The sequence below is a fragment of the Piliocolobus tephrosceles genome, chromosome 4, assembly GCF_002776525.5.
Source record: "Piliocolobus tephrosceles isolate RC106 chromosome 4, ASM277652v3, whole genome shotgun sequence".
Taxonomy (NCBI): domain Eukaryota; kingdom Metazoa; phylum Chordata; class Mammalia; order Primates; family Cercopithecidae; genus Piliocolobus; species Piliocolobus tephrosceles.
The window spans coordinates 152,240,919-152,264,787 of NC_045437.1; the positions used below are offsets into that span (position 1 = coordinate 152,240,919).

At 46.0% G+C, this 23,869-nt stretch overlaps 1 protein-coding gene across 1 annotated transcript in view; it reads left to right on the forward strand.

Moving 5' to 3' along the window:
- KLHL3 (kelch like family member 3) overlaps positions 1 to 17,863 on the forward strand; it is a 122,701-nt gene extending 104,838 nt beyond the window's left edge. The window contains exons 12-15 of the mRNA XM_023195669.3: positions 1,346 to 1,474; positions 6,971 to 7,111; positions 9,517 to 9,660; positions 13,245 to 17,863. Of these exons, the coding sequence (XP_023051437.1) occupies positions 1,346 to 1,474; positions 6,971 to 7,111; positions 9,517 to 9,660; positions 13,245 to 13,273 (443 nt within the window). The 3' untranslated portion in view covers positions 13,274 to 17,863. The remainder of the gene's footprint in view (positions 1 to 1,345; positions 1,475 to 6,970; positions 7,112 to 9,516; positions 9,661 to 13,244) is intronic.
- The last annotated feature ends 6,006 nt before the right edge of the window (positions 17,864 to 23,869 follow it).

Sequence of the window (23,869 nt, forward strand, 5' to 3'; positions counted from 1 at the left end):
CAATAATTTGCTACTGGCTGCCTCGAAGAATAGCTATTTAGGCAAAGCCTGTGTGGATCAGAGTATAGGCAGAAGCTCCCCAAGAGAGCGGAGAGTGTGCTATGGAGATTGTCGCATCTGAACCAGCACACACCGTACAAGTAGCCTGGACCATAGAAGAGCTGCTTAGTCAGGTTTTTAAAAAATTTTGACTTTGGTGCTTGCAGAACTGAGGAGGGTGTGTTTCTTTCTTCTAGATGGGTCAATTGAGAGGACCCTGGGGCAGAAAACAAAGCCAGGCTCGATGATGATAGAAGAAAAACATTTTTACATTTGATAATACAGCAGTAGTTCTGGTAGCAGAGTATAGGTTTGAGCCTGAGAATCTTTCTAACTTAAAATAATTGCGGATTTTCAAATATTAGTAGTATTCTTGGTGTCTATCCATCAAGAAAGCACATATGACCAAAAAATCTACCAAGTAATCCTGTTAAATGGATTTGCATTTGGCGATGTTTATTTAGTCTACAACTAGTGTGACTCCTCCCTCTGTTCCCACAGAACAGACCATCCCATTGCATTTTAAGACTAAATTTTAAACCCAGAATGTTTGAATGTCTGCTTTGGGATAGCTCAAATGCCAAATGTTTCCTCCTGTGTCCAACCTCACTGTCAGCTCTCAGCCCCAGGCAGAAATGATACTCTTGGGTAGCAGCTTAATGGTATTTTAATTTAAAAGTAGATGACGGCACCTCAGGGCTCTTGTGTATGGCTCAGAGATCACAGGGTAGTCTGCAGAAAAATTCCAGCCACCCTGGCCCACAGTGGACAAAGAACACTCCATTCACACATTGTACCGGCCAGGGTTGTGGAAGGGGTAGAGACAATGGCTAAGACAGGTTTTGGGTTCTCATTGAAGAAGATTTTTCCATATTTACTTCATCTGCTATTTCAAGCCTTTAGCCAGAAAGGTGGTCTGCCTGCGTATAGCTGGGGGCCTTCTAGCTTTCCATCTATCCAGTGCTGGTGTCTTGTTCTAGAGAAAATTTAACCTAATTCACCAGCAAGATTATGTTGAGCCCCAGTGGTGCCAGGCCATAGCTTTGGGCTGGGTATTTGGGGGTACTTATTTAGAATGTTCAGTGTTTGCTTCTAAGGAGCTCATGGCTTAAGAGCAAGTAGAATATGTGAAGAAATGTGAAGGATGCTTTGTTTGGTTGAGGAGTAAGTTGGTGGTCCCCTGGAGAAAGAGGGAACAGAATTCTGAGGTAAGGGTGCCCCAGTTGGTTGCAGATAGGGTTTTAGCTGAGCTCTGGTTTCATGCCAGTGTCCCTGGCACCACACTCAGCCACTCTGTCTGTTGCAGGGAAGCTATATGCTGTTGGGGGTTATGATGGAGCTTCCCGCCAGTGTCTGAGCACTGTGGAGCAGTACAACCCAGCGACCAATGAGTGGATATACGTGGCGGACATGAGCACCCGTCGCAGTGGCGCAGGTATGGGAGAACTTCAGGATGCTGGCTGTGTCTGATTTGCTAACAAGTGGGTCTTTTCTTTTTTTTTTTTTGTTTCATTTTAGATTCAGAGGGTACATGTGCAGGTTTGTTACATGGATATACTGCATACGGTCAGGTTTGGGCTTCTAGTGTACCCATCACCCAAATAGTGACCATTGTACCTAATGGATAATTTTTCAACCTTCACCCTCCTTCCAGCCTCATCCCTTTTGGAATCCCCAGTGTCTATTATTCTCCTCTTTATGTCCATGTATACCCATTATTTAGCCTGTACATATAAGTGAGAAAATGCGGTATTTGATTTTCTGTTTCTGGGTTATCTCACTTAGGATTATGGCTTCCAGCTCCATCCATGTTGCCGCAAAGGACATAATTTCACTCTTTCTTTGGCTGCATAAGATTCCATGGTGTATACATACTGCATTTTCTTTAATCAACCATTGATGGATACTTAGATTGATTATATGACTTTGCTGTTGTCAATAGTGCTGTTTTAAACATAACAACTGTACATGTCTTTTTAGTATAATGATTTCTTTTCCTTTGCATAGATACCCAGTAGTGGGATTGCTGGGTCAAATGGTAGTTATATTTTGAGTTCTTTGAGAAATCCCCATACTGTTTTTCCATAGAGGTTGTATTAATTTATATTTCCACAACAGTGTATAAGCATACCCTTTTCTCTGCAACCATGCTAACATCTTTTTTTTTTTTTTTTGAGATGGAGTCTCACACTGTTGCCCAGGCTGGAGTGCAGTGGTGCCATCTTGGCTCACTGCAAGCTCCACCTCCTGGGTTCACGCCATTCTTCTGCCTCAGCCTCCTGAGTAGCAAGGACTACAGGCACCCACCACCATGCCCTGCTAATTTTTTGTATTTGTAGTAGAGATGGGGTTTCACCGTGGTAGCCAGGATGGTCTCGATCTCCTGACCTCGTGATCCATCCACCTTGGCCTCCCAGAGTGCTGGGATTGCAGGCGTGAGCCACTGCACCCGGCCTTTTTTGACTTTTTAATAGCCGTCTGACAAGTATAAGATGATATCTCATTGTGGTTTTAATCTTCCTTTTTCTGATGATAATCATCAGATGTTAAGCAGTTTTTCATATGATTATTGGTCACTGGCATGCCTTATTTTGAGAAATGTCTCTATGTATATCCTTTGCCTGCTTATTAATGGGGTTGTTTTTCCCTTGTTGAGTTGTTGGAGTTCCTTGTATATTCTGGACATTAGTCCTTTGTTGGGGGCATAATTTGCAAATATTTTCTCCCATTCTGTGGGTTGACTGTTTACTCTGTTGATTATTTCTTATGCTGTGCAGAAGCCTTTTTTTGTTTGTTTGTTTAATTAAGTTCCATTTGCCTATTTTTGTTTTTGTTGCACTTGCAACTTAGGCATCTTAGTCATAAATTCTTTGCCTAGGCCGATGCCCTGAAGAGTTTTTCCTAGGTTTTCTTCTAGGACTTTTATAGTTTCAGGTCTTACATTTAAGTCTTTAATCCATCTTCAGTTAATTTTTGTATATGGTAAGAGACAGAGGTCTAGTTTCATTCTTGTGTATGCGGCTAGCCACATACAGCACCATTTATTGAATAGAGTTTCTTTTCCCTATTGTTTTATTTTTGTTGACTGTTTTGAAGATCAGCTTGTTTTAAGTATGTGGCTTTGTTTCTGGGTTCTCTATTCTGTTCCATTGATCTCTATGTCTATTTTTGTACTAGTACCATGCTGTTTTATTTACTATAGCCTTGTAATACAATTTGAAGTCAGGTAATGTGATACTTCTGGCTTTGTTCTTTTTGGTTAAGATTGGCTTTGGCTATTCGGGCTCTTTTTTGGTTCTATATAAGCTTTAGGATTGTTTATTCTAATTCTATGAAGAACGATGTTGATAGTTTGATAGGAATTGTGTTGAATCTGTAGATTCCTTCAGGGAATATGGTCATTTTAATGACATTGATTCTTCCAATCCATGAGTATGGGATGTTTTTCCATTTGTTTGTGTAATCTGTGATTTCTTTAGTCAGTCAGAAGTGGGTATTGGTTCAACAACCTAACATTTTATTTTACCTCCTCCTTCTTTCGTTTTGCTGTATATAATCCCACTAGCACCTTTGCAGTTAGACACAGCACTTATAAGTTAACCTTTCCTGGGGGATCACCAGAGAATGGATGAGATAATACGCTCCTCATCATCGCTTATGTTTCTATGAAGGTGTTTACATCTTTTGAAAGTGAAGGCTTACTATGTGCCAGGCACTGTCCTAACAAGTACTTTTTATGCCTCAATCCATTTAATCCTCACTGCAGCCCTACAATGTGGATACAATATGAATTCCACTTATCAGATTTTGAAAGGAAGGCTGCCAGTGGTTGAGTAATTTGCCCAAGGTCATATAATTAGTAATGCTGACTCCAGAGTTAGTTTTTTAAATCCCTAAATTATCAGTCTTATTCCTCTGAAGTAGTAGGACAAGTCTTCAGTTGACAAAGCTGAGCTTGCCTGTCTGGGATTGAAAGCCAAGCTATTAGTGTTCATGTTTGGAGATAACTTATGTCCCCTACTCCCACTTTTCCTCAGTTCAATGCATTCCCCAACATGGGAAGAAAATGACTTTCCAAAAGGTTTTCCACTTCTACTTCTTGTCAGAAAACCAGAAGGTCTGTGGTCCTTTGGGATTTTTCAGGAAGCGGAGCAACAACCCCTTCTCCCCTGCTTTGTCTTCCCATCCATTGTCTTAGAGGCCCAAAGGGAAGGGTCTGAGGGCAGACAGAGGCATCAGTCCACTGGCTCTTTATTGCTGGTTCCTGTGGTCAGCGGTGACTGATTACCAATCTGATCCTGGCGGGAAGGCTGTGTGACTTCTGAGAAGGGTAGCCACATTCCCACAATGTTATTCCTTTCTCTCTCTCTCTCTTTTTTTTTGTGTATTTTTGGAGATTGAGTTGTGATCTCATTTTATAGTACCAAACATATGACCACTTCCTCAGCATTCTTTAAAAAGTATGCTATTTTAATATTTTTAAAGAGCCTTTGTGTGCTCATTGGTTTCAAAAATAAAATCTGCGTGATGCCATTTAAGAAGTGTTTGTGTTTGGAGTGCTATTTTTAGGGAATTTTTGTCTCTGCTGATTCTGACAGGTTGGCCCTTCCTGAATGTGGAGCCATTGCCTGGAAGTCAGGAGGCCCGGGACTTGGTGCTGGGTCTGCTCTCATTTGCCATATGACCTTCCTTGGGCAAATCCCTTCCCTTATTCTGGCCTCTAATTCCTTTTATGTGAAATGAGTGGGTTGTAGGGTTGTAGTAGATGTTCCCTAAGAACCAAGTCAATCCACAAATCCCATCATTCTTTTCCTGTCGTAAACCTCTTTCGGAAATTTTGGTTTCTAAAGTTTTGGTAGAGTCTTCTTCGTACTCCCTAGAAATCCTCTGTTGTGACATAAGGGGTGAGAGCTCAGCATGCCTGGGGCAGCACACCCTGAGATGCGTGACTGCTCCTAGGGCCGAAAGCCTGGGGAGGCAGCCAGGCGTGAAGCCGCGAGGGCAGACCTGCGTTAGGAAGCTCAGGCTTGTCTCTGTGGAGGGAGCCGCCTTTGGAGACTACAGCTGCTTTGTCTCTGCCAAGCTGCTGGCATGGTTATTGCTGGGTGGACATCACCTGGCCCTATTCCTGTCTCTTACCTACACTGGAGGACCTGGAGGGTGACACGTCTGTTGCCTGGGAGTCCAGTGTCCCTGGGAGGCACACTGACCTTGATTTAGGAAATCAAAACCAAGCCTTTTTCCTGAGGTTACTGTCAGAGCCCTGGCCTCAGACTCCCAGGTCAGCCTTTCTTCAGTGCTTCACTTCCGTAAGATTTGGGCAAGTCTCACCTCTGGAGTTGGGAACCCACATACTTATCAAGGTGGGTGTTCTTGTTGGCTGAAGACCTAGAGACCAAAGGCCCTGGCCTTTGGCTGCCTGAGGCGCTTTGGGGTGCCAGGAGCCCCTCTGGCTGTAGGTCCAGGATGCCGCTGCATGAATGTTTATGGATGAGGCTGCACTAGGGCAGAGGCAGAGTTGCCTGAGTGCCTGGAAGGCAGCTCGCTTCCTCAGCAGGGTGTGGGCAATGCTACCAGATGGTTAGGGGAAAAAGAGGCCATCTCTCAGGGAATGCGTGTTCCTGCTGAGCATGGAGGAAAGGAAGGTGAGGCAGCTTTGGAACTCAACTAATTTTATTAAACCTGTCAGTTAGAGCCATTGTTGATACGACAGCACCATCTGCTGTTAGTTTAGAGCAACTGCTGGGAGCCACTAGCATACCCACATAATTGCTGGGAGGGATTTTATTAATTTATGTTTTTGTCATTCAAGCAATATCTCTTGAGAACCTACTGCCGTGGGACACAGGGAAGCAGACGAGGACAAGGTAAAAACAGTCCTCATCCATATGGAGGTATAGTCTACAAGTCTGGTTCTTGGGTCTGAAACCTGGCTGCACATCCCAGTCACCTGAGGAACTTTTTCTGACTCCTGACCAGTGTGGAATCTATCTTTCAAAAAGCTTCCCAGTCGATTGAGATGCAGCCTGCCCACAGAGTGGAGTAGTCTGTGGTCCATGGGAACTACTGATCTAGTACAACTCTTTCCCTTTACAAATAGGGAAACTGAGGCCCAGAAAGGGGAAGGGTCACCCAGTGAGCAAGTCAGAGAGGCAAGTCCGGAACACAGGTGTCCTAGCTACCAGGTCAGTTGCACTTTCTAGATACTGTGCTGTCTTCCTTCTTTATGGCTTTCATCTTCTTGTTGTATAAAAGGATTTTAAAAGATTATACTAAAACTTGTAAACGAAGCAATTCTAGCACTCAGCTCAGGCCGATCAACATGGTTAGTGCTCTGATAATGCCCTCTGCAGTACAGGAGGAGAGAAGTGGGCAGAAAGGTCAGCTTCTGCTTACATGACCAGCAGGGAGGCCTCCTTAATAATAATTTCAGCACTTTTGCTGTGTGACTAGTTTCAATTTTTAACTCTTTTTAATCAACTAATATAAGGATGAGTAAGTAATACAACATTGTAGGAAAACTAGGCAATATAGATAGGCAAAAAAGGAAAATGAATGTAATTTACCACTCAGAAATAATTATTCTTAATATTTTAATGGATTTCTTTCAGTATTTTTTGTCTTTTTTTCTTTGCTTATGAACATCGTCCCCTGTATGTATATATGTATGTATACATTTATGTTTTTTCAAAACAGAATTTGGTTCACATTTGCTTTATACTTCAAAATTTTGAGGTTGCGAGTCTTATGAGGAGGCAGGTAGGGTGTCATTATATTTGTTTTACAGATGAGGACACTGAGGTCCAGGGAGACAAAATGGCACTCCCCAAGTCCCCTCACTGGTCAGGGCTGTCCAGGCTGGACCCCAGGCCTCCTGATTTCTGGTTACTGTAGCCAGCCTGAGGCTGGGACACTGTGCTCTGCCTTTCAGGGGTTGGAGTGCTTAGCGGACAGCTGTACGCCACAGGTGGGCATGATGGGCCTTTGGTGAGGAAGAGCGTTGAGGTTTACGATCCTGGAACAAATACCTGGAAGCAAGTGGCAGACATGAACATGTGCCGGCGCAATGCAGGTAATGACTGCTCTCTCCGTCTCCCCTTTGGGGGTCGTGTGCCTGTTCTCCCTGAAGACACTGGCTCTAAACAGCAGGGAGATTCCCAGGGTCTGGAGCTGAGTGTATATCCTCAACAGGGAGTGTCCATTTTCCAGGTGGGCTCTTGGTTAGAGGAGGGGAGAAATTGAGAACCCAAAAGCTAGCTGCAGATCCTGCAACCTAGATGCAGAGGATCCCCTTCCTCCCCAGTGAAGGGTGATGACTTTTACCGCACACGGTTGAGCACAGACCTGGAAAAGTCCTCTGGTTGCCGTCAGTACCCCCTGCCCGACAGCTTTGGTAGGTAGCTAAGCACAGGGCTCTGTGGACAAGGGCCAGACAATGGCACTTGGTTCTATCTTTTCTTTGCCAGTGCCTGGCTAGGACAACCTCTCACTTCCTACTTGAAACCAGTCTCCTTCCTTGCAGGGACAGTTGGACCCTTGATCAGTTCTCCTTTCCTTATTGCTTTCTTTGTATTCCTGTCTCTCCTTTCCTTCTTGTCTCCTACGCCTTCCTGTAGGAATGATTTACTGTAGAGTATTTAGGTTTATATTTCCTGGAGCATGAGGCCCCTTTTAAGCTATTTCCTTTTTGAGCTTTGCCTTGTGGGTTGTGTACTGTGTCAGTATACCTTTATGCCTCTTTGCTCTAGGAAAGTGTTGGCTTAGCCCAACTTCCCAGGCTGGAAAGACACACAGGTGACTTTCAGGCAGATCCATTTTCATTATTCTCATATTACCTGTTTGCTAAGCCCATTCATGTCTGACTTGGAAGTGTAAACAGGGGCTGAGGGGCTGTTTATTAATTTACTCGTTGCCTAAGCCTGCTGTGATAGAAGTTCTCATTTGGCTTTAAGCCACATGAGCAAAGAATTACAGGACCCTTAAGGCAGCTAGTCTATCTAGAACCTGGGAATTCAGTTTAGATGTAATTGTGTGTTTGCATAAAATTCATGCATAGATATTTGTATTTTTTAATAACAAAAATGGAATTACATTATAACACTATTTTGTAACCTGTTTTTTTTTTTTTTTAAAAACTCACTTTACAATCTCTCATGAATATCTTATTACAACACTAAACTTACTTATATAATATTATTTTAAATGACTATATCATAATTTAAGCAATCTACTATTGGACACAGGTTATTTCCATCTTTTCTATACTGTAAGTAATACTTTAGTTATTATAAACGGTCTTTATGGCTAAATCAGTGCATACATTTAAAATTATTTCTTTAGAATAAAAGGCCAGAAATGGATTTTTTTTTTTTTTTTTTGAGACAGGGTCTCGCTCTCTCAGGCTGGATTGCAGTGGCATAATCTTAGCTCTGCAACTCTGCCTCCTGGGCTCAAGAGATCCTCCCACCTCAGCCTCCTGAGTAGTTGGGACCACAGGTATGCGCCATCACATCTGGCTAATTTTTGTATTTTTTGTAGAGACAGGGTTTCACCGTGTTGCCCAGGTTGGTCTTGAACTCCTGGGCTCAAGTGATCCATCTGCCTTGGCCTCCCAAAGTGCTGGGATTATGGGTGTGAGCCACTGTGCCTGGCCAGAAGTGGACTTTTTTAATTAGAGGGAGCACATGTATTTTAGATGCCATCCAGGAAGGCGTCCATTTTATCGTCTCACCAGTATTTGAGAGTACCTTCAGCAACACTGATAATTGCTACTTTTTGGAGTATCACCAATCTCTTAATCTAATTTTGAAAAACACACAACATATTGGACTATGGCCTTTGAAAGTCTTAATGAGCAATAATTAATTATGTTTTCGTACGCCTTAGACCCTGCTGCATGAGACTTTGCCCAAAACCCATCTCACTCTGAGATCAGGGTGGGAGCTGTTCCTCATCCCTGGGAGCTATGTGTGAATGTAGATCCCAGTCTTGTAAAGGGATTACAGACATAACCATCAGCATCACACAGTGTGGATATGACATAGGGCTTATCAGGGAAAAACTTAGCAGCAGAGAAGTAGTAGCATGCGTGAAGACCCCTGAATTGTTTTATTCCCTAGCTCAGGCCTGGCACAGGAGGTCTGTGTACACCTTTCCAGTAAAGAGGGGTCTGTGCCCATATGCTCTACATACATATAGTGTAGGTATGTGTGTGGCGGAGGGCATACACGTTATAAGTAATCAGACTCCCTGGTCAGGGAAATGATCTTGTTAGGAAGAAGGATGCTTGGAGCCCAGTGGCTGTTGTCAATATTTTCTTCCACTTAGCAAACTCAAACCTGCGGAGCCAAATCTCCGTTGTATTACCATGAAGGGAGGAAAAGAGCCTCCCAGGCTATCTAGATTTGTCTTTCAATCAATTCTGATCTCTTGGTGCACCTGCTGTGATGTCTCCTATGGCTTTTGTTTGACTCCCAGGGGTCTGTGCAGTGAATGGGCTCCTGTATGTGGTTGGAGGGGATGATGGATCCTGCAACTTGGCTTCGGTGGAGTACTACAATCCTGTCACTGACAAATGGACACTGCTTCCAACCAACATGAGCACGGGGCGGAGCTATGCAGGTCAGTGTGTGCCATCTCCATGTCCATCCCAGAGGCCTCCAACACACTGGGGGTGGGTGGGCCGGTGGGATGAGGGGATATGAGCTTTCTTAACTTGGGCCTGAGTGCCTCCTCCAGGGATGACAGGTAATTATTACACGGCTACCACTCTTTCATTCTGAGCTCATGATAGATACTGATAATTAGCACTTATTACCCCCTGCCCCTGCCCTGACCCTGTGAACCTGAAGGTAGCCTCAGAATTTATAACATTTGTTCCATTGAGCCACTCCAACTGAACTGAGTTGTCACAAGAGATTTTAGAATTTCATTGCCATTCCTGGTTTACTTTGTGCCAGGCTCCTAGATGGCATAAGATGCAATTCTTGCTGTCCAGAGTTGAATTGGACAACTGGGAAGACAAGATGATGTATATACAAGTTCTAAATGACATACACTAGACAGGCTTTAGCACTTGAAAGACTGGTGAGAACTGGCAAAGCCAGGGAACCCTTCCTGGAGGAGATAGGCTCAATTAAACTTTGAGGCTGGATCACAATCACACAAATGGCTGTCCTTTACTGGGTGGCTGGCTTCGTGCCATGGGGCAGTGTGTTAGGAACAGAGTGTGCATTTGTTCTCATCTTTTCAGCAACTCTTGGGCTGAATGGGACTGTATCCGTTTATTTTATGGATGATGAAACTGAGGTTTGGAGAGTTTAAGTAATTTGCTGAAGGCCACACAGCTAATAAATGGCCAAGTCAGTTCAAACCCAGAGTTCTAAGTCCATGCCCTTTGTGCTACCCCAGCTCAGGGTAGGCCTCAGAGTAAGGCACCAGGCGGGTGTGGAAGCTTCTCCTTGGGGAGTGTGTGTGAGGGGTTTGGTGAGTGGCAGGGGCAGGGGTGGCGTCAGAGTTGGTATTTCTCTCTATGGGGAGATGAGCGAATATGTATCCATAGTGTAGTTCAGTTCCTTGTATCTGGTTTTCCAGGACCTGGAATAGAGATAACATTATTTATCCAGCACACGCAGAACATACCAAGCATTATCCAAAGTATTTGATAGTCATTATCTCTTTTAATCCATACTTCTTCCAATTCCCATTTTGCATTAAAAGGTCAGTCATTCCATCTTGTTTGACTGCAGAGGAAGATTGTGCTGTGCAGATTTGAAGGAGTTTGCAGCACATTCTTTCAACGTAAGACTTCTGTTGCAATGGACTTGAACTTTTTTCTTCCTTTAGAGTTCTTTTCACCTTTTATTGCTTTTCTTGGCTAAGTATAAAACATTTTAGAAGAAGTTTGATCCTGGAGTAATTCTGTTCTGGGATGAGTGAGACAAGTGAGGATCTTCCCTTGACTCCATGCGTGCCTTAATGAGAGGGGAAGAGTTAAGTGTGGGTGGTTAGAATTTCATATATATGCTGAATATTTCATGTACCTTTCTTCATTGTCTGCCCTCTCCAGAAGTAGGTAGGAAGCAGACAAGCAAACCTGCAATTTTATGTTCAAACCCACTTACTGAGTCTATTATCTTAAAGTCTAAGGAAATGCTCCAAAATGCAAAGATTTGTGGACAAAGTTATTTATTGGGGCCTTACTCATAATAGGAAAAAACTGAGAATTACTTAATGTCTGACATGAGGGAAATAGTTAATAATCTATGGGATATTTGTATAGTGTATGGATTTTTAATGTTATAAGGAAACATTTGTAATAGCCTGTTAGGTTAAAAAAGAATACAAAGTTGTATGAACCTTGTGAACTCACACATGTAGTCCTGTATTGCTGGTAGCGGGAGTGGGGGTTGAATAGCTGCTGCTGCTTCTGCAGATGGATATTGGAGTCAGATATGAATTTGAATCCCAGCTCTGCCACTAGCCCTGAGTCTCTGGGCCAGATATCCCATCATACTGAACCCCTGTTGTCTTATTTGTAAAATGGGAATAAAATTAGACTAAGCCTTTTAGGGTGCTGTGAGAATGAAATGCAGTGAAGAATGAAATACTGGTGAAGAGCTAAGCACAATGCCTGCCTGGCAGTAGACACCATGCAGTAAATGATTGTGATTATTATTAGATGCTAGAAAGTATTCCAAAAAGACAGTGGTGGTTTTCTTTGTGTGAAGGGATTAAAGCTTTTTTCTTTGTGTTCTGCATTTTCCAGATTTCCCATAATGAGAATATATTACTTTTATAATCAAGATAAAGGTTATATGAAAAAGCAACACAGGAGCCTGCTTTCAAAAACAAAAAGCTACCTTCTGAAAGAGATGTCTGAGATTCAAGTAAGATGCTGTCAAGACCAGGCACCTGGACTCAGGTTCTGCCTGCCTCGAAGCTTCTATGTCTGCACCTTTAGCCAGGAATAAACAGGAAATAGATGTCTTAGCAAAATATCTCCAGTGGGGTATCCTGGCTTGCTTTTAGCCATGTTCTGTCAATCTCATCTTCAACCAGAACATTTTATAGTTGTAGGACTATGTTAAAATAAGGCTCCAGTAACCATCCTGCAACAGGCACCAGAAACCCTGACAGATACTTGCCTAAATAAGGAAGTGAGTGTATTTGTCTCAAGTAGAAAGAAATCCAGGGTTGGCCTGGGGGCTCAGACTGACATCGAAGAACCAGGTTTCTATTCTCTTTTCTGTTCTGCCAGCTTTATCAAGGGCTGCTGCCTCCCCTTGGCCTTGCGTGAGCGTTCCAGTCACAACAAGAACAAAGCCAGCGTTGCAACACTGGCACACTTGCCTTTATAGTCTTATTGGCCAGCACTGGGTCACATGGCACGTCTAACTGCCAGGCAGTCTGGGAACCCGAGCTTTCAACTTACTGGTGGCTGTAGTCAAGGACAGCAAGTTGGAAGGATGTTGACGGAATCAGCCTGTACTATCTGCCATGTAGCCTCAGTCGCTTACAGTGAGGTTCTGGGTCATGCGTGGATTTATAGTTAGGTGTTGAGCATGGTTCACCCGGACTAAAACAGTAACACAGCGTACATGTCTAGAGCATTTATCAAAGTTGAGATTGTCACACTGGCAGGGTCTGTTAGATGACATTCGTGTAGGAACTGAGCATAAAGAGGTCAAAGAACTTGCCAAAGGCCATAGTGCAGGTTGACTGGTGGCAGAGCTAGGATTGGAATTCAGTCTTTCCTGCTCCCATGAAGGCAGCCTACTGTACTTTGCACTTCATTCCAGTGTCTTCTAAAAGTAGAGATGAATCACCCATCGCTTCTCTTACAATGATTCAAATTTAGAGCTGCGTAGCTGCCCCTGGGCACTGAGCATTGTTGGGCTGGGTGCTAGGGCTGGGGACGGGAGTCACCACAGTGAGTCCATGTGATGACACAGGGTGAGGCCACTAGCCAGTGGTGTTTGAGGGACTGTGCTCGTAGGTTCAAGTGTCTTGCCAGGACTTGGCTGTTGGAGTGGGGAATGGCCAGCTGCTAGCAGCCTGAGTCCACAGACACTTCGATATTAGGATAAAAATTGTACACATTTCCCTTGGCTGTGACTCAGGATATCTTGGATTCATGAACTCACTGGGACTCTGAGTAATTTTGGAGAAGCTAAGATGATAACTTTCTCCCCCTTTCTTATTAGGTGTTGCCGTGATTCACAAGTCCTTGTGACCCAAACTCCCACTGCCAGGAGGTGGAGGAAGGAGCAGGTGCTGCCTGTGACTCTGAACAGCAGGACCTTGGTGACTGGATTCAACTCCCTTGGGAGGGTCTGTGCTGCTGTGAGAACCGCTCTCCTCTGACTTGGCAGACTGGTGTTGTTCATCGCAGTGTGGACACCATTACCCACCCCCGCTCCCCTGAGGTGCTCTGGCCTATGCCCTGAGCAAGGGGGTCCTGACAGCCCCAGGCAGCACCTTTGGGCTTTGTTTTGGTGTTTCTACAGGGACAGTACAGACCCTGGAGTGTGTGTGTGTGTGTGTGTAGAACATGGTGTTTCTCTAAGTTGGGGGGTGAGCGTATGTGACAGTCTACTGGATTTCTTTACTACTGATCCTTTCGCTGTGTTAAAAATCAGATCACAGAGATCTCTCCTCTGGATTTGTCCCATGGGGACCCTGAGACTACTAAAGCTGCTTTCTTCCGAAGGTCCAGTTGGACAGTCTGGGAATGTCCAGAAATAACCAGTGAGAGGGGCAGTTCCCTGGCCACGCCCACTTATGTACTTTAACTACTGTGACTTTGTCTGCAGAAGAGCTAGAGAATTTTCAAAGCTGCACCGTGTCCTCTGTGTGCTAGAATAAGGGACAAACGGGTTCCTTGCGCTTCTCAGCCCGCTGTTTTCCTTGAGTTCTCCTACAGGAAGCAGATGAGAACTGCCCAGTCTTCAGGTTTAGACCATTGGTCTTTGATGTCATAGATTCCAGGCCTGGGAGATGTTATGTCTCTTCGGCTGGGAAAACTAGCTCTTCAGAGAAGCCTCGGGTAACACTGAAAAAAACAAAACAAAACAAAACAAAAACAGGAAAAAAACAAAAAACCAATAACCAAAGTGGTAAGGATTCGGTTCCTGTCTGTAACGGTCTCAGAGAGGGCCCTACGTTTAGGTTTTCCCAGGATGGGACAGTCCCCATTTATGCTTAATACCCAGGTTTAATTATTCACAGCACCCCGTTTTACTCCCTGAAGTGTTCTGGTTTGGAGGGTAAATAAGAGGTCACCCTCCTCCAAACACAAAGATAGATTTGTGCCTGTGTTGGAGGGAGTCGTGTGTGATTCAGGTGGACGTTGGGTGGCTTCAAAGGAATAGACCACTAGAGCTGGCCCTGGGCGCTTTGTGACAGTGGTCAAGTCTGTCTAATGTCCTTGTCTTCTTTTTCTTGTGCTTTCCCCCATTCCAGGGTGTGCGCCCTCTCCCCAACCCCCAAGAACCCCACTACTGCTTTCCCTGTGAGGTAGGAGGTGTCAGTGGGCCCTGGGTTTGAGGCCTCCTGAGGTGTGCTTGCGTTTTAAAAAGGGAGCTTGGGAAGAGCTTTGCTAATTCACAGGTAAAAATTATTAATGATAGAACTTCAAACATCTTGAGGAGTGGGCATTTGAGGGTGCATGGAGTAATTTGTCTTTAAAAACCTTTAAAGTTGTGCTGTTCGTAAACTAGCAAATTGCTCATGCTGGAATTTCTGGCGTAAGCAGGGGAAGTCTTGTGTCTGGAGAATAGTCTCGTACCTTGCAGTCTGGGACACCCTCCCTACTTTGAGAATCCACCTACAGGAAGCCAAGGGACTTTATAAATCCTGATGTTGGATTTCTGATATGACTGCGCTACTTCCAAGCAGGTGCTGCAGGAGATTGGCATCCCCCAACCCCTGCAGTTAGAAACCCTGGAGTCTTCCCCGCCAGTGGGCCACTTTGTGTATTTACTGTGTATTTATTGTGCCCTAAATGTGCAACTCTCCTAAAGACAAAACTTCTCTTCCTGATGTTAAGCACATGTTTCTTCAACAAGACGCTTGGAGAACAACAAGTTACCCAGAAGTTTTAGAAGCCTTCAGAAGAGGCTAAAATATCCAGCTTTGGGGGACCTGGAAGAAATGTCTCCAAAGGAAGCAAGGCATGTTTTAGTTGAGTACTCTGGTCTCACTATGAAGTGGGGATGACTGTGGCTTCAGAATTCTACCTGGCTGTGGGTTGGAAGCTGATGGAATGAGAAATGTCCTTTCTCCTTCTCTGAGGAAATTTTGAGTCTTGTTTTGGTGTGTCTGTGTGATGGGGATGGGGTTGGGGTTGGGATCTGATGTATGCCGTTCACAGAAGCTCTCAATTTCAGATGACAGGTGAATTCCCCGTCCCTCCCCCACCATTGAGAAGCTAGACTTTCATGCTGGAGAGGCTATTTTTTATGTGTCATCTTCCAGGGAAGGGTCCCTCCACTGAAAGCTAGTCAGTCATGTTTTCTGTTTTTGGATTTTTGCAATTGGTTTTGCCTCATGTCTCCCTCCCTACAAAGCACTGCCTCTGCTGGGCGTGCTGCCGAGGCCGTGTGTATTTCACCCTCATGTGTCCTTTCTCATGGGGACCAGAACACTGGTACGTCATCACCAAAGCCAATCTGCTCCAGCTGCCCACAGATGCCACCAAAACCTGCTCTCTTCATTACCAGGTAGGATTCTCCTTCCACAGTGGACACAGCAGGCTATTTTCGAGTTTGTGCTGGTCACATGGTAGATGAAGCCTCTTACTGCCCCACTTAGGGTGGCCATGGCTGCTTGTGAATGCAGCTTTGCCAGTGGCGTATCTGTCATCTGACTGAGGTGGTGAAATGGAATTGAGGCCCAAGGTTAGAAGCAGCCGAGACGCCACTTGGATACTGATTTGAACAATGTAGAAGTCAGATTCTGAATTCCAAAGTTATTTCTCGTAAGTACCCAATGGCATCTCTCCATCTACAAAGTTGCAGTATTATGCAAATGAAAGTGACCTCATTTTCTGCTATGCAATAAGAATACTTAATTCTATTTCCTGACAAGCCAGTTGCAATATCCCCTAAGATGCTTTTTGAGCTGTCTTACTTTGATATCTGTTGTGTAATGTTTGTATATTTCTGAGCCAGATCCTTTCAAAGATTGCCTTTTTATAAAATTGAAGCTGTAGCTTTTAGGCTAAAATTTTAATGTAGATATTTTTATAAGATATTTTTTTCAAGATGTTTGAATCGCTTTTTATTGTCCATGATAATGCGTTATGTTCTTTGCATCATTCACTCTCAAACATAGTTCATGCCTGTAGCTCTCTTCCTTTTGTTTCTCACCCTCCAGAAGCATATTTTTCGGTAGCTCCAGGTAGATGAGCCTTTTTTTTTTAAATACCATATTCAAGGGAGTCTGCTGAATTTTAAAACACAGTCGCTGGTGTTTCTTGAATTGCTAGGGACTGATGTTATGTTCGACTCAGCTCTTGCCCATCTGTACTGATTGTGTGGTTTTTTTTTTTTTTTTTTTTTGAGTCTGCTTTCTGTGGGAGTGAGGCTGGGCTGTCTCATGGTGGCTGGCACTGACGGGCACTGAGGCTGGCACCCGTGGCATGGAGAAGCCTCAGGGAAAGGCCTGCCCCCAGCACACACTCCCATAGTGTCCTAGGTGCAGCCGACCATTCCTTATTCTCTTCTATCTCCTTGTTCCTCTGAAGCTTCCAATAGCTTGAGGCCTTTGCTGCTGGATGATGCCCTTTTTGGGAGCATCTTGTCTCTGACCTTTAGAAGAGGGGTCAGTCCTCATGATCCCCATGTGTTAAGCCTGTGCTTTGCAGGTGCTCACACGACACTTACAACTTACTTCCTGAGCTGTGTCTCTACTCCAGGCTCTGGTTTGTGTATTAATCTGCCATTAGCATCATGATTTTTAAAATTTATTATTATTATTATTATTATTATTATTGTTGGGACAGGTGCCATTTACATTGCCTCTATGCTCCCCATTTGCACCTAGCTGGATCAGGTTGGGAGGCTGAGCAAACTCATATTCCAGTTAGTTGGAGTTTTTAAAGGCTCTGTTTGCCTGGAGAAGCAAGGAGGTTAGAATGTATTTTTGTTTTTTTAAGCATTTGCACTATTTAGAGTCCTAAGCCCCTCATGTTCAGCAGTGCTGTGTTTCTACTGACCAAACAGGAGAGCCAGCAGCACTTCTAGCATTTGGGATTGAAAGAGATTACTTCTGTAGTAGATAATTGCAGCCTCATAGCCCCTGTGCAGCCTTCGTCATGGGACTCAGTGACTCATGGATATAGCATCAGCTATGGCAGGAATGCACAGGACTGTGGCATTTGCAGCATCAAATTGCCCTAGTGCCATGTTTGGTTATGAGATTGTAAATTATTTGCTCCCCCGTCCTCCCTCCCCTCGTTTTCAGTGGCAATAGAGGACCCTTGTGCTTTTTGTTTAATTTGCATATTATGTGTAAAATACTTTCTTTGAAAGAAAAGTGAAGACACTGAATGTGTATGTCTGTGTGGGTGCTCTGTCCCTGTGGTTGTCATAGCCAGTCAGACTTGATCACTGACACCCCGTACAACATGTTGCATAGGTAAGATCCTCAATCTGGTGTTCTCTGCATGGCTGTTAGGGACTGTATATCTTGTAAAAGGACACTTGTCACATGCTTGATCAGTTACAGCGATAGCTGAAGAAACATTTCCTCAAATGTATTATTTTAACAGGAATCATGTTCTAATTTCCCATCCTTTAATTTTAATAAAAGTTGAACTGTGCAAACTTTTCTCAGTATTTCATTTGTGTAGTTCACTGTCTCTGCTATGTCTCAAACATGAAAAGGACAGATTTATTCCTGTATGTCTTCGGATTAAAAAAATTTTAAGATCTACTGGACAAGATCTGGGTTCCTTGGTTTCCATCACTGGCCCCAGCAGAGTGCCAGGCCCACAAAGACCTTCTTCAATGAAGCCAAGAGAGGACAGTCCCTCAGGAGGGTGTTAGGTGGTTTGGGCAACTGCCAGATAATCACTGGGAACCACGGAGCGTCAGGTTTGGTGGGGAAGACGGCTAGCTCAGCTGGGCATCACCATTTGGGAGAGGAGCCTTGTATGAATGGCGGGGGGGGGGGGGGGGGGGGGGTGTGGATCCCTGGCTCAGCTGTAACTTCTCAAAGCCTCCTGCTCAGAGACCTTAGCTCTCTCTCTAGTTAACAAACCAGTTCCAGGCCCTTTTGAGAGGTCAGTAGCTCTGGCCTGTACCAGGTGACAGATGGACAGCACAGAGGTGTTGGACTTATCTTCAAGCTGGAGAGACTCAAGGGACGAGTGGGAACCCTTAGCCAGATTCCTCCCTGTATTTGGGAAAGTAAATTTTGAGCTCCGAGAGGGCACAGCCTGCTTGCCTCACCCTGCACTCCGGGTGCCTGGCCCGCAGCTGGCACTCAGGAACAGCTGATGGAAGAGCAAAGAAAGGCACGTGAGTAGGGCTCGGGTGGCAGTGTCTTTCCTGCCTGCAACTCCTCTCCCCTCTCCTGGGCTGGCCTCTGCTGGAGCCTCTGTTCTCCCAACTGTCACCACTCACCCTCTGCTCCTGTCGAGCAGTTAGACTGCTCAGAAGAATGAGGTCAGGCCTCTTTGAGCCCCACAGATCCCGAGCAGGTGGGCAGGAATGTGTGCCCCTGGGACAGAGGAGGCCCACGAAGGTGAATCCATTTATCTGAGGGTGTGTTGTGAGCAGTGGAGCACACCTGGATGAAACCTACTAACTCTTTTGACCCACAATTGAATTTGAGCATCAGCCTGAGAAGAGGGTTCAGGCTGCGGTTGTTTCAGTAATCATAGCGGCTGGCATTTATTTTGCATTTGATGTGTGCCAGGCCCTGTGCTGAATGCTTTAATTCCAGTTAATCTCCATAACACCTCATGGAGGCAAATGACCACATGATGCTCTGCCTAATTCACAGGATTACCGGAGTTAATTGACAGACCCTTGAGAAGAGGTGCAGGCCCCCTCCTCCTACTGAAGCTGCTTGCTGAACTGTGCCATCTTCAAATCCCAGAGGCCATACCCTATGAGTGCATTCTGCAGCTAGGAGGTCACCAACGTCTGGCCCTCAAGGGTGGGCAGGGAAGCAGATCCCGGAGCTAGGCTGGAGGCCCCTTCTGCGGTCAACCTACTCTGGACCTCACCTGGCCTTGGAGAGGGCTGGCCAGGGGCTGATGGCTAGTGAGGGCTTTGTCTCAGGGCACACATATTTCCCCCACTATGCTTCTGGCCTGGTTTCTCCTTACAGGAGAAGTTTCAGAGTAATTTCATATTTGGTGGTTTTTCTACCAACTTACGTTTCTATAGTTTACAAATGGTGTCTTTTGACCCTAATAAGCTATTTTACTTTAATAAAAATATCTTCGGTTTGCCTCATGTGATTTTCACGTAGGAATCTGTATTCCCCATTGTCTATCCCTTTCTGCTTAGACAGCTTTTCCTACTGCTCCAGGATCAGTGCCCCTGGGAAGGGGCCCCTGACTGGGATTTTAGACATTGTCAGATGCAGCCCATGTATTTGCACGTGGGGAGACTGGGGCTTGGAGCTGTAGAGAGGCAGCTGGCTCTTGTTCTTAGGTAGTTTTGATGTGGCTTTCTCTAGATCACTTGCAGCTCCAAAGCTGCCCATGAGTGCCTGAAGTGAGCCAGGTTTCCCGTCAGCCCAGTGGAGGCTCCAGGGCCTGTGCCTGCCTACCTGCCTCTAGGGGGGCTCTGGGGCTGAGGAAAGGCAGTGACTGCTAGACCTGAGGCCCACGACCCTCAGGGGTGGAAGAGAGAGGAGGGGTGGGCCCCATCATGGCAGGGTGGTCTCTCTGAGACTCCTGCCCTGTGGCCACTGCAGCTTCAAAGGCTGCTCCAGGCTCCCAGGGTCGCTGGAGGCTGCAACTCTCCTTCGCAGGTGTCGGGGGTGTCTATTGGCCCAGGGTGGAAGGAGGCCTTGCTCTTGGCTGTGTGACCTGCAGCACATCCTTTTCCCTCTCTGGTTCCTTATCTGTCAAATGAAGGAACGTGTGTCCTTATGAGCATTTACTGCACTCGCCACGCCCTGTTCTTGCTCCTACGTAACTGGCAAGGAGATGGGGTTCAGAGAGCTGAGGGATGAGGGGAAGGAGGATTTGAACCCACATCTTCCATGGTGGTAGTTTTTGACTGCTATGCTGCACGTGTTGTTAATCTGTTAGAACCCTGGACCCTGCCGGTGAACAGGCATGATGAAAATGTTTTGATGAATCTCCTAATTGTAAGCTAAAGGCTGGAAAGTTTGGCTTTAGACCTCTTTCCTCAGTTTTTCTTTCCTTCCCATTCCTAGTTCCCAGCTGCCTCTAGAAAAGACCCCACTATCCCTACCAGTGTTGGGAGACTTTCATTCTCTCTTTTCCGTGTGTTCAACAGTTACTCCTTCAACAGGAATATATCCATTATCTATGTTGCATGTTGCTGGGAACTTGAGATGCAACTGCTAACAGAACAGGCGGTCCCTGTGGACATGGAAGTTTGAGTTTCTAAGGAACATGGTCAGGTAAAGATGCAGGTACAGTCTGGTGCTGCGGGGGCAGGGGTGGGTGAGGAGGGGAAACACATGCCCCCGAGTGAGGGTCACAGGGAGCAACAGGAGAGACAGAGACATGCAGAGACCGGGGGAAAGCGGGTGAGACTCACACAGAGCAAGAGACGGAATGTGAGAGATGGAGACACACAGAAACACAGGGAGGCAGAAGCATAAAAAAGATGCACACACACACACGGCCAGGGAAGAAGAGATACCATCCAAATAGAAACACAGAGGCAGAGACCCAGAGAGAGAGAATGAGAGGGCGAGAGTGTAAGACAGAGCAAGAGTCATTCCTGGCAGAGGACGGGTCAGCATGGCGGTTCAGATGCAAAGCTTTAGAGTCAGCAGAAGCTTTAGAGTCAGGAGACTTCAGGTCTGAATTCAGGAAGGGTGATCACGTGGGTTTGAGGAGTCGCTTCCCCTCTCAGAGCCAGTGCCCTGATCTGTAAAATATGGATGATGCGCCACGTCTGTGAGCTTGTGGAGATGAACATGAGAAGGCCCTAAAACAGAAGGCAGCCACTTCAGGCCCCAGGAGTCAGGCACGGCCTGGCAGAAGCGGCCTCCAGCATGAGACACTCTGAGTCTCTGGTGGTGGGCGCTGGTGCTGGAGATGTCCTGACTGCGTGCAGGCTCAAGGGACTGGAGTGTGTGTGGACAGAAGGTACACCAACAAAGGACGAGCTCTCTGTCCCAGGGTCTTGTCTGGGCCAGGAGATACACCTAGGACCTCTTTTCTTTTTTAAAAAACATTAGATCTTTGATAAGTAGAACCTCATTTCTGAAGGATGCCCCAAGTGGAGCCATCTGGCAGGGCCTGGTTTCACCTGTGGCCACTTAGCTGCTCTCTATTTGGCACAATGTGTTGAAATCCCTTTTTCTTTCCCCCTCCCTCGGAGGGGGTGGAAGGCATGAGTCTCAGGAGCTTACTTCCTGCTTTCAGAGTAGGGCCTCTTCTTGGTTTCGACTCTGTGCACACCAGGGAATGTGGCCTTTGGTAAGCGTGTGTGTGAGCGTTGACATGACTAAGGAATCTCCCATGTGGTCTCATCTGATTGACAAGTCCTGTGGGGTAGCCTTAGCAGATACTATTGTGTGCACTGTCTCGGCCTGTTGTATACAATGGTCACTTTCTCAATTTGTGGGTGGCACATGCTAAACACTCCACGTGGTGCCTGTGCATAGTGAGTAGTTTATTGGGGGGAATGAATATTATCATCTTACTCCCTTTATATAGATAAGCTGAAGCTCAAGAGAGGTTAAGGAAGTCAATGAAATTCTCCAAGCTTGGATTCTATCACACAGGATTGTGTTTGGTTCCAGGTGACAGCAAAATGACTACAGTGGCTTAACCAAAGAGTGGACTACTTTGCTCACGTAACCACAGGTCCAGAGGCTGGTTTTCCAGGGCTGGCACAGCAGCTCCCTGGTGCCCAAGTATTGCTGTCTTCCTGTTCTTCCATCCTTAGCATGTTGTGAGAGAGATGCTCCATAGGTATTCTGGTATCCGCACAACAGGATGAAAAGGAAGGGGAGGGGAAGGTGGACAGAAATCAGAAATCCCTAGTAGAGCACCCTTTACATTCTCACAGTGCTCCAGCTGCAAGCGAGTTGGGGCAGATGAATACTTTTACTTGGGCATGCTGCTGCTCCAAACAAACTCCGAGTTTGCCTTGGGAGAAAGAAGGGGAGAATGAACATTAGCTGGGCAACTACCAGTGAGGCCACAGTGGAAAGTCCTTGTAGCCTTGTGTCTCCAAATGCCATGTGGCTTCGTTTCCACCACTCAGCTTGGACTTCGCTTTCTTGGATCCAAAAGTCCAGGTCTTTTTGGTCCCTTCTCTAGCATCTGCCCTGTAGGTTATCTTGGCTGGATACTGACTATATGCAGGGCTTCTTGTCAGTGAGCACTAAGGGTGCTCCCTGTGCACTTGGCATCTACGGAGGGGATGCAGAGTGGGGGCTCAGAATAGGGCTGGGCAAGGAAGGCTTCCTCTCACAATTGCACTCCAGCCTTCTTCCTTGCTCTGTTTGGCATCAACGGTGGATGTCCCTATTGCAGGATAAATGAGAAATCCGAAGCCATGGAGACCTTTAGGAGCCCATTGCTGAGGCTTTAGTGGCGGCTCATTTATCAGCTGTGGAAGTTTTCCTGAAGCACTGATTGAAGAGACCTGTCAGCTGCAAGATCTATGAACTTTATCTCGAGAATGACCCATCTGTGCAGCACCATCAATCTTTCGGAGCCACAAACTGAACTGGAGGGTGGAGGTGGGAGAGATTTGGTGTTGGCCTCTTGGAAGCAATTTTCCCAACTCCCTTGTCCTCTTGCCCTCCAGCACGTCCTCACATTTAATGACAGCCCATCCAGTGGTGTCCTCAGCTGAGCTGAGCTGAGCTGAAGGAGGTCACAGAAATGATGTGAACAGGCTTGCTGCCAAGGGGCTGTCCCAGGTCTATGTCTCCCAGGTGTGGGCCTGACTCTAGCCTTGGCACGGAGTAGGGAGGGAGGAATATCTGGGCTGGAGGGGCTTGGGCCTTGCCCCGCATCTCATAAGGAGGAGGTGAAGCAGCATGGAGAGGGTGGAGTGAGAACCGGAAGATCTAGTCTCAAAACATCATTTGACAATAGGGCACAATGGTTAAGGGCATGGGCTCTGCATTGGACAGCGTGGATTTGAATCTCTGCCTGTGAATTACTAGTAGTGTGACACTGGTGATAAAAGGCCCTCCCAGGACAAACAGGTCCGCACAGGCAGCGCACTCCAAGGGTGAGGAAGCCCGCGCTCTAGGGGAGCTAACAGCCCCCTGAGGGCCTGTCCCTCGTTCTGGACCTCACCTCCACCTGCAAGCAGCAGCCTGGATCTGAGGTGAGAGTGTGCAGGGGAAGGCTGAGGCTTCATAGGGCATTCCAAATGTATTTTCCAGACACAGATCCATCATTTTAATGTAACCCAGACCTCCTATTTGAATGATTAACCGAGGGACTGTCTGTCCTGATGCCAGCAACTGCTGCAGAGTCCAGATAAGGACACCCATAAAACCATCTCTAGGCAGCCAGATGAGGCTTTCTGCATGTCCTAGAAAGGGTAGTTTGATTTCTAGCAGCTTCTAGCAGAAATTTTCTATCTGGGTCTGGGAAACTGCTAGGTACCAGGAGCCTGTGAACGCAGGCGGGCCAGCC